General features: G+C 40.7%; 1 protein-coding gene and 1 long non-coding RNA gene across 3 annotated transcripts in view; one reads left to right on the top strand and one right to left on the bottom strand.

Annotated features, from left to right (window-relative positions):
• The window catches only part of GLP1R (glucagon like peptide 1 receptor), a 53,458-nt gene extending 47,951 nt beyond the window's left edge, over positions 1–5,507 (top strand). The window contains exons 10-12 of the mRNA XM_026059843.1: positions 172–310; positions 1,259–1,300; positions 5,319–5,507. Coding sequence (XP_025915628.1) covers positions 172–310; positions 1,259–1,300; positions 5,319–5,486 — 349 coding nt within the window. The 3' untranslated portion in view covers positions 5,487–5,507. The remainder of the gene's footprint in view (positions 1–171; positions 311–1,258; positions 1,301–5,318) is intronic.
• Positions 978–10,186, bottom strand: LOC112963105. 2 transcript variants are annotated; one of them, XR_003252491.1, is made up of 5 exons: positions 10,094–10,186; positions 9,716–9,919; positions 7,223–7,426; positions 6,019–6,107; positions 978–1,347 (listed from the first exon to the last, which is right to left on the bottom strand). It is a non-coding gene; the product is annotated as an uncharacterized LOC112963105 (long non-coding RNA). The 2 variants fall into 2 exon arrangements; XR_003252490.1 differs by having other exon boundaries at positions 7,223–7,411.
• Between the last annotated feature and the right edge of the window lie 186 nt (positions 10,187–10,372).

The following is a 10,372-nucleotide window of genomic DNA, read 5'->3' as shown; positions in this document are numbered from 1 at the left end:
ATCTAGAGCCTCTGGAGGAGGATCCTGAGACAAAATGATGGGGTGACATACCAAAGTTGACAATGTGTCAGAAGCAGAATGCAGAAACAGTGACTCCCTGAGATTAACTGGGATCAGCAGTGATCTATTCGGTAGCTACTTCATGGCGTTCTTTTTTCCCTATGATTTTAGGCTGGCCAGATCTACACTGACTCTGATCCCACTGCTGGGGACTCATGAGGTCATCTTTGCCTTCATTACTGATGAGCATGCCAGAGGGATGCTGCGCTTTGTGAAGCTTTTTACTGAACTCTCCTTTGCTTCTTTCCAGGTAGTGATCACATTGTGCACATTTGGCTGATGTTCAGTAACTGCTGTTTGAGGACCTTTTCTCTCTCTTATTCATTGCTTTTTCCCTTTTCTTTATATTTCTCAATTTAGCAGTGGCTATTGCAGGATTATGATAGTGGGAGGAAAGCATGAGGACCAATTTTTGAAAGCCAATTTAGATGTTAGTGTCACATATTCTTATTCCCAGTGTCTTAAATTTCCCACAATAAACTGGTCTTCCTATCCCTGTATTAATTTTTGTTTCCTATGGGATATCTTGAGGCAATAATGAAATTGTCTGTGATTTCCTGTAATTGTGTAATGGCATTACTGAAAGCAAGTTTTGTGCCTTCTCCAGTGTTTTTGATACTTTTCCGAAAATCTGTGCTGTGAGAGGTAGCTGTCTACAACTGTAACTGCATGTGAGGAAGATGTAGGTTAATTGTGATTTTTATTTAGGTGTTGCCTTAAATATGGCCATTTCAGAAGAGTGTCCTTCTCTAAGGAAATCATTATTCTTCTAGTTTCCCTTTTCACCCACTCATTCCCTGTTTATCAAGCACAGAGTTGTATTTAAACTTACTGTGAATTGTTCATATATGAAGTATTTATAACTAGAAAACAGATAAGATTTTCTAAGGAATCCTTAGGAAAAAAAATGGCAGAGGTTGGAGAAAACAGTAACTTCTTTTTATTAAGATCATGTGCTTTGAGACAAACTTTAGCCAAACTTCACTTCCGCCATCAGAGCTGATAAGCCCTGTAGGAGACTGTTCACTTCTGTAGCTTGTGGGACCATAGATTTTTTCCCTCTTTCAGTCTTGCTTTTCTCTCTATGGGACATGCTGCTGTGAAACGAGACAGGCCCCGCCCTTTGCAGGTTTGCTTAGCTGAGCAGGGGAACTGTTCTGCTCTGCTCACTGCTCTTCTGTTGTTTTCTTGGTTTCAGGGGCTGATGGTTGCAATTCTCTACTGTTTCATCAATAATGAGGTAAGAGAGACACTGGGAGTTGTGCCAATTTGCCTTATCAGCATCCACTGTAGAAAAAAGGAAATTGAGAATAGTCTTAAACTGTTAAATTGTCCCAGTTAGGACTTTTCTTACAGACCCTCCTCTGTACAACCAGACAGGGTAACTCCTCAGATAAAGACTGTGGGAAGGAACCCAAGCAGCATAATTTAGGGACAGTATTTGTAGACTTCAAATCTTGCAAGTTTTCTTGCTCACATTTGTATAGTTTTTAGTGCTGGAGCTTTCCTTGTATTGAGAATTACAGCTGCTCTTCTTAATCTTTCTCATAGCTGGTGAAGTTAGGGAGTCCTCTTGGCTAATGTCTGTACACAACCTGGTTTAGCTGTGGCCCAGCTACTTGAAGACATCATCATTCCCCTCATACAAATGGAGCACTGAGCTTCATGGAGTAGTAAGCTCTCCCACAGGCCCAGAAGAAATTTAACTAGGGCTTTGTGTTAATCTGGATACGAGTACCATCTTCTATGGCTTGTGCTGAACCCTGGCCCTGTTAGGGATAGAGTATTGTTCTGTTTCGATGTTGCAGGAACCACTTGTGTTACCTTTTAAGTATTGTTACCCATTCATTGAGCAGCCAGGTTTGCAAGGGAAGCAAACACTGCTAAGCTGGTAGCACATTATTAAGTCTAATACACATCACTGTATTTTACACTCACGCTAAATCTACTTATCTCTACAGTAATTCGGAATTGTCTATTGAGAGATAGGCCTCATCAAGGAATTAGAATTGACAGAAAAATGTTCTAAGTTTGTAGTTATGGCCAGGCTGGATTCAACAGATGATAGGTAGCAGGCATCTGAATTAAGCCCTGTAGGAGACTGTTCACTTCTGTAGCTTGTGCATAAGATTTTGTTAAAGTGAATGTGTTAATTGTACTGCTTATGAAAGTCAGCATGGCTAACAGCAGGCTTTGCTCAAGAATGAATGAGAGAATATTTGTGTAAAATTTGTTGTATAGCTTTACAAGTGCTTTAATACTGAGTTGCAGCACTGTCTGCTGCTGCATCATCTGTTTCTTTTGATTCACTTGGTCTTTGCTCACACATTCTCTGAGCTGTTGCAGCCAGCTCTCTAATGAATGGAGCCTAATAATCTCCTCTGTATGATGCAAGGCCAGAGGCAAGCTACATTGTAGACCAAACTTCAATACAAACCCTGAAATGGGTAAGCTTGTTTCACTGTGGGGAACTTGCTGTGAAGTAGGCTGCTTAAATCTGTAAGAGGTCCTCCAATTCTCTTGTTGCTTGTTCTCTTGCCTTTGTAAAATAATCTCTAAAAGCTAACAGTAGTGTGTTCAGCTTGATGGAAGCCTGACAGACAATCTAGGGTGAATGCTTTTGTTTGTTCCAATTCTTATTAAGAGAAGGGAAAAGGATTTTGTCAAACCTGTTATCGGTATCCATTAAAAAAAATTCCAGGTAAAGAGTTTGATTAGGTCCAGTCTTTTCTATTTCTCTTCTAAACTATACAGGAAATTCATGCTTCTCAAACAATTTTTCATCTGTCAGACTATCTGTGCCTGAGGCCTATCCTTATATTTTTATATAATATAATATATATCTGTATTTTTATTTTTGTCTGTGGCCCATTGACTTAACTGTATAGCATAAAAGTTTTTTGCAAGTCTCTGTGCCAGATCAAGAGCAAGAATGAAGTTAGTAGTTATATCCCTTTGTAGAATCTACTTGTGGAAGAACATTAAAATACCTCTGGTCATATTTCATCTGAAAGAATTCTGGATCTTCTCCAGCATTGCTCCAAAGCAAACTACAGAGCCTCATCAGATTGCCTGTTACCACCAGTGTTCCTTGAAAAATGAGCTGGGCTTAATATGATCAGTTTTTCTGCAATTACTATTGCTTTCTATGATAAATATTCTAACCAGAGAGATTTTGCTGCTTTCTACCAGAGTAAGTTTAAGCTGATTCAGCTTCCATTCTCCATAGTCTTGCTACCTTGCCTCCTTCATATTGCAATGGAGGTACACATCAGTCTCTTCCACTTTTAAAGAATCTATCCTGACTCCAGTTGCTTTTTTAATTACTGCCCAATCTTCCGTTTTTCTTTTGAGTGTTCTCTATACATACCATCCACCGAGCTCCTCTACCAGCTCCATTCTATGTCATTCCAGGCCTAGTTTCCTTTTACTGTGTTTTATTGGGATGGCCTTTGCCAAAGTTTAACTTCTTTGTAAACAGATTTCAGACTCGTTGCCACAGTCTCATCATCCTTGCCCATCTACTGCATTTGATTCAATCAGCTGCTCTCTTTGAGAAATCTTTTCCTCCTTTAACTTCCATAACTAATTTTTTCAGGTTCTCCCATCTCTCCCCTTGCTCTTTCAAAATATCCTTCATAAGAACTTTCATTCATCCCCTTTCTCATGGGATTTCAGAATTCTGCTCTTACTTCCCTCCTCCTCCTTTAGCTTATTGCAGGGGCATCCCATCCATACACAGAACTTCCTAGGCTAATTATTATGCTGAAAGATCTATAGAGCTACCTCTCTGCTCAAGAACTGCCTCCTTATCTACAAAATAAATCTTACTCTATCCCCTCGTTCTTTTAGGGCTGCCTCCTGGATTTATTATTTGAAAATGGACAAGTAGAAAAAAAGATATACAGTAGCTGGGTCCCTGGAAAGTTTCACTAGAGTATGAACTTTTCAACAGCCGGGGTATGATGACAGGCCTGTGCAGGAACTGCAGTTGCTCCATTTGGCTCGATGGTCAGTACCAGAGCCCTCAAAGAAAATGAAAAGGAGCTCTCCAGAGAAGGCTTACTTGAGGCCCACAGTGAACTTACTTCCAAGCTGAAGTACACACCATAATGAATTGATTACTGTAGTTGCACTGCTGCCCTTTTCTAAATAGAGTAAAAAGGTTCAATTTTATGTCCTCTGCCTTATGTGTTAAAAGCTAATGGAGGTTCTTATTTTAGGCAAGTGGCAAGAACTTTGCCTGTGGAACAGGAAGATCTAAATTGTTATTGCTGGTGGAGAAGTTTCAAAAACCCTTCACAAATAGAGGTTACAATGTTTAACCCAGAACCTGTGACTAAAGGAGCATGTTCTGTACCTTAAAACAATGGTATTTGGAAAGAGATATTATAATTATTGTTTAAAGAGAAAAAAAAAGTGCACAGAAAAAAGACCCTCATGAAAAACAAGAAGTGTAAGCATTGTCTTTTCAATGAAATAGGAACAATAGAGGGGCAGAAATGCCTGCCAAGCCATATTGTCAGAAGTATTGTTTTATAGTCACCTTACAGCTGGTGTGATATCACTTGGGAAGACACCTGCATTTTTACAAATAATTTGCTTTTATCCTTTTACTTGCTATGTTTTTCAGTACCCTATTTAGGAACTTGGAATTCTATATTGATTGTATCCTTTAATGCATACAAGCCTTGAATGTGTTAGATTGTTCATGTTTCAATTCTGAATAAATATTTATTTTGTACGGAATTAAAAAAATAGTAAATATTCAAAGAACAAAAATAATCTAAGACACAGTACTGTTTAAATAAAATCAGAAGTCAAAGCAGAACTCTAAAAATATCTCTGGTGACAGTATTGAGCAGGAAGCCAGTTTTTTCAGGCACTTCATTGCTGATGACAGGCAAAAATCAACTTATTTTGTAGTGCAGATAAGGCATAGAGTACATTCAATATTGCAGCAGAATACCATTAGGAATAAAATAACGAAGATTTTCTGGTGTTCTGTAGCATAATAGAGCTTTATTTCTACAAGTAAAAGTGAATGCTGTCATTATTTTAAAAATGGAATACCCTATGATGGACTAATAAGATAATTCAATAATTTGAAGCAATAATATTCCAGACTTAAAGCATTGCCAGCTTTTATAAGTAGTGATATGTTTATTTTTTTTTCTTGTCCCTTTTCTAAAGGAATCATTTCAAGATCTGATTATTTCTACATTTGTTCCTTTTGTTTCCTTCTTTGCTTGTGTTAGGTTCAGATGGAGTTTCGGAAAAGCTGGGAGCGCTGGAGACTGGAACATTTATATGTCCAGAGGGACAGCAGTATGAAACCACTGAAGTGTCCAGCCAGCAGTATCAGTAGTGGAGGTACGGTAGGCAGTAGTGTCTACGCTGCCACTTGTCAGGCCACATTCAGCTAAGATTTCTACAGGTGAATCAGATTGTGAAAAATGAACTGTACAATATACCTGAAAACTCTTAAATACCCAAGGAAGTGGCGTAAATAGGCCATCTCCAGCAAGAAACTTAAGCATATGCTGCTCATTGCCTGCAGGCTGTTGGACAAAGGTTTCTAGGGAAAGCAATCTGCTAATCTAATGAACACATCTGAGGAAAAATTGATCATGTCTAAAGGCAGTTAACAGAGTTTCTTCCTATTTGTACACAAGGCCTCCAGGTGTCCAGAACTTAAGCATAGCATTGATCCAGTCTGAAACCACAGGTCAATGGCTTATTACTGTGAGTGGGCGAGCTGAGTGATTGACTGATTAAATTACAAAGATACAGAATATGATTATTGGCAAAAAATACATTTAGGCTTTTAAGGGGACAGGGCAAGGTGCTATCACTAGTTTTAGAAAGAATAACTTAGCGGAACACAACATATGTTTTAGGAAAGAATTAGTTTTGTAGTAAGAGCTTCCCAAAGTTTTAAGTTCAAAGTATGCTTACCTGTTTTCTGGGTAGGTGAAGAACAGCATCCTGAAGATCTACAACTGCAGCAGGTAGCGTGGTGCACATTCTTGAATGCTCTTTTTAAGCTTAATTTGGAAAAAAAAAAGTCAAAACTAGTGCCTAATAGGGCCCTCTTCTGTTATTAATAGGTGCATGTCATCTCTTATCGATGCTGATGGAAGTATCCCCTGAATGCACAGCCCTTTAGCTTTTACATTGTACTCTTCAGCTCCAGTTGGCACACAGCTGTGAACAGGGACAAGATAATGACTTGTGCTTCAAAACAACATTGTCTTTCAATGCTATACTCTGCTTCTTGTGGATGCAAGCATGCAGAAGCTAGCTTGTGGCCACATTGTCTCTTACCAGACTTCATTGACTTGGAAAAGATAGCATTAAGTATTTCACAGTGTAAGCTCACTTTTGTTTCTTCTCTGGCCTGGCCTGTTTTCTCCAGGCATGAGATACCTGAAAGATGGTTTACTCATGGTTGCAGGACTGAAGATGTTTACCAGGTGAATTTAATGGTGCCCTTTCAGCACAGGGGACAGTTTGCCAGCTCCCAGCCCCTTGGGGCAAGGCTGCCTTCCCCCTCCTCAACTGGCAATCAGATGGAATTAAAAAAAAAAAAAAAAAGGCAAGGAGGGGCACCCCTAAGTTTAGAATACCAGGGGTTTTGTTTTGTTTTGAGACTGCAAGGGCTGTTGCAGTGAATGCATCTAAACTGCTTATTATCTATACCTATTGCTGATGGCTACACGAGTTAATGTTGGAGAAAAAAAGTCAGTGGTAACTTTACAAGAGGGGCTTGGGACATTGCCTCACTTATTACCAAGTTTTACACATCTTTATACAGCTTAGTCATTCAGGCTCCCTTTACAACAAAGGCAGAGGTGGCAAAGACTGGCTCTCAAAATATCCCTGCCCAGAACCTCCTTGTGATCAGTAACTTCCACAGCCTAGCAGTTAGACTGCTCAGCAGAGATGAAAGTTATCAAGTTGTTCCTCGGACTTAAACTCACATCCCCCACTGCCAGGAAAGTCGCTGAATATTCTAGGAGATAAGTCAACATCTTTCCTGCCTGAAGCTAGATTGCTTTGCATGGAATTATTTAATCATTGTAATAGAATCCAGACTACCTACAGGGTGAATTAGTTTTGTAATCATCAAATTAGAATTGAATTAGAGAGGAAGGGTTACCTTCTTCTGCTATAATGCTTGTAACTGAGCTCCAGGGGAAAAGTCAGACACGTTTGTAGAAATCCACCACAGTTCTCAGGCTGGCTTATGTATGCTGAGCATGCTGGCTTCGACGCAGGCCATTTCCAGTCCATCTCTTCATAACATCAGTAGCAGAGCTGACTTTGCAATGAAGCATCTCAGGTTCTTCTGTAAATGTAATCACTAGCTTCTATGTAGGGTGACCATTAATACAATACCTGACTACTACATACATGTATGTATGTTAACTGCTGTCCTGCAATTTAATTTATTAGTTTCCTGAATGTGAGAGTATACTTGATGTTTTTATTTAACATCTATTCTCAAGTGCTTTGAATAGGAAAACACTGATAAAATTAAAATCACTGGTAGGTGAAAAGGCAGCATGATGACAGATGAAGTTAATGTCTGTATGATAATGCACACTGGAGGGAATAATTTCATTCATGAATATTCAAGAGTGGGTGCTATTTTTCCAGGGCCCTGCTTGGTTGTGTGCAAACCTGAGAAAAGTCTCTGCTACTTGTGCAGCTGTGAGCAAGATTATAGTTTTACTACAGCAATAGGAAGTTACAGGAGAAGTGCTTTAACTCACTAACATGCTGGAAAAAGTACAGTATTCTATACAATATATCTATATATAAAAATACAGATCATAAATTAGAAAGAACAGACATAGGAAGGGACAATAAAAGTCCTTTTATGTGTGGAAGCAAATCTGTACTTAATTGCTGTCAAAAGATTTCCTTCAACAATATGAAATGTTTTTGAGTTGCTAGGCTCTTTTTGTTCCTCCCAATCACTTGAGAACTAGGGGCTTCACATCATAAGGAATAGCTCCAGCACCAGATGTCAAACTTACCTTTGTAACCGATGGCTTGTTAGAACCCAAGCAAAATAATGAACAAGATGAAGTGGGATCTTAGGCTAGCAGGGGGGTTGTTGGGTTTTTCTTTTTTTTTTTCCTGATTAAGCTCTCACTTCTTCAAGCCTTTTTAAATATCCTTCAAGTACTGAGGAAGCAATTCAGTGAAAGGAATTCCCACCCAATAATGAATGTATTTTAAGAAATACTTTCAGCAAGGCCTAAAAAATGATTTCTACATCATACTTTATCTACATCAGTAAAACCTTTTACAAGCCTATGTTGTTAGTCTTGCCACCTGTTTCAGAATTTGTAGTGTGCATTTATTTCTGAGTAGCATGAAATAAGTAAAGCAACACAAAGCACTGGAACAGATGAACTGTGTGAATGTTTGTCTTGTGCCTTGCAGCTTCATGCTCACTTACTGTGGTAAATTGTTTCAAAAAGCATTAAATACAACCTGTCTATAAATTCCCCTGGAGGTTCTGTAACTGAAGTTTATAGCAAATGAAAGCTTTATTTCCATCCTTGCTGCTATAAAGATTTATAATTTCATGAATGTTATATTTAATATTTATTTGCATGTATTTCCTTGTTTAAAGAAACACCCACAAAATCTAACTGTAAAAGATGTCAGACTATCAACTCCACATAAGCATTATGTTGATGTATATTTTTATTCTTGTGAATAAAGCTGGAACTCATAAAATTCCATCACTCATTGGTGTTATTTGTTATTTATTGCCTGACAACCTCTTACTCAGTACTTAGCAGGATACTTTCCAAGAATGGAAAGACTAGCAATTTACAGTTCTTTCAAGGAGAAAAAGCTTTACATTTGTGGCTTTATCTCCAATAAAAAGAGGCCTCTGAGCCTGCAGAGGTGAAGCTGATGAAAAAGAAATGCAGCACACTATCTCTATAGAGTCAGAAGTCATCAGTAAGGGGAGTTAGGACKCCACATGATTTTGCATCTCGACCAGAGGATGATGGAGAATGTGCAAATCAGAAAATTCTGTGCTTGGCTTTAAATAGCATTGGTAACTGATGAAACAGATTTATGGTGGAAGCTAATGGTGGAGAGCCATTGAAAGATGTTTAGCAGTGTTAAAACATATTACTTGTGCCTTAATCTACTATTCTCTCTCCAGTCCCATTAAATTCAGTGAAAAACACTGCCTCGTGTTCCCCCAACAAATGACAGAACCTGTGGTTGCTCAATCCTAAGCATTGTAAATCACTTTTAAAATAGGAAGGGCATAATGAAACACAACTTGAAAAATCTGTGATTTTTGCTCTCCATTCAATCCTCATCGGAATAAATAGCACTAGCTACTCTACACTATGACTTAGTATTAATGATTCATTTTAATGAAATTATATGCAATATGTTAGATATGCTAGTGGATCATACAAAGGAACACCTGACAGTCTATGGGATGATGGTAATGGATGTCATCAACTGTGCTGTGGTAAAAGGAGGACTCAACTCAATGGCAAGGGAAATCCCCTTCCAGCTGAGAGCTCCTAGCATTTTCCCATCTGCTGCATGTTCACCCTAACCAATTTTTTTCAAAAGGATGGCTACCCCCCCCCCAATGCATTACCTGCCAGGGATAACAACTAGTGTTTTGTCTTGTACTGCAGATGACGAAAGCTCTAATAAGACACGAACAGGCAATTTCCATCAAAATCAGATGTTTGCAGCAGAAGAAACAGATGCGCTGGACAGAAGCGGTCACGCTGCTACCGCCTCGTGCCCGCCCGTCCGTCCGTCCGTCCTTCCTTCCGAGAGAGGGCTCTAGCCAGCGCTGCGGAGAGAAGCGGTCAGGCGCTCCGTTAAGGTCCGAGCGAAACACAGTCCTTGCCCCGCACTGGCCTGAACTGGAGACCAGCGCCCGGGAGCCACGGCCCGGCCCGGCCCCCGCCGCCTCGCCCGGGAGGCGGGACGCGGCCCCCCCCCCCGGGGCGCGGCGCGGCGCTACCTGCCGGCGGCGGGTCGGTAGAGCAGCTCCCGCTCCAGCTGCGCGGCTGTCAGCGTCCCGGGAATGGCGGCGCAGCCGGGGTTGAAGACGGAGTAGGCGCTGAGCTCGCCGCGCCGCCGCTCGGCGGGGCCGCGGGTGGCGGCGTGCATCCAGTAGAGGCCGGCGAGGAGGCCGACGGGCAGCGCCAGCCCCAGCCCGGCCGCCAGCGCCAGCAGCACGGCCCACAGCACCGCCTTCAGCGCCCGCGGCGCCCCGCCGCCCCGCGCCTGTGGGGGCAGC

The sequence above is a fragment of the Apteryx rowi genome, unplaced genomic scaffold, assembly GCF_003343035.1.
Source record: "Apteryx rowi isolate R43461 unplaced genomic scaffold, aptRow1 scaffold_160, whole genome shotgun sequence".
Classification (NCBI taxonomy): Eukaryota; Metazoa; Chordata; class Aves; order Apterygiformes; family Apterygidae; genus Apteryx; species Apteryx rowi.
The sequence above is the reverse complement of the archived record's forward strand: the minus strand, read 5'-3'. Positions and strand labels throughout refer to the sequence as shown.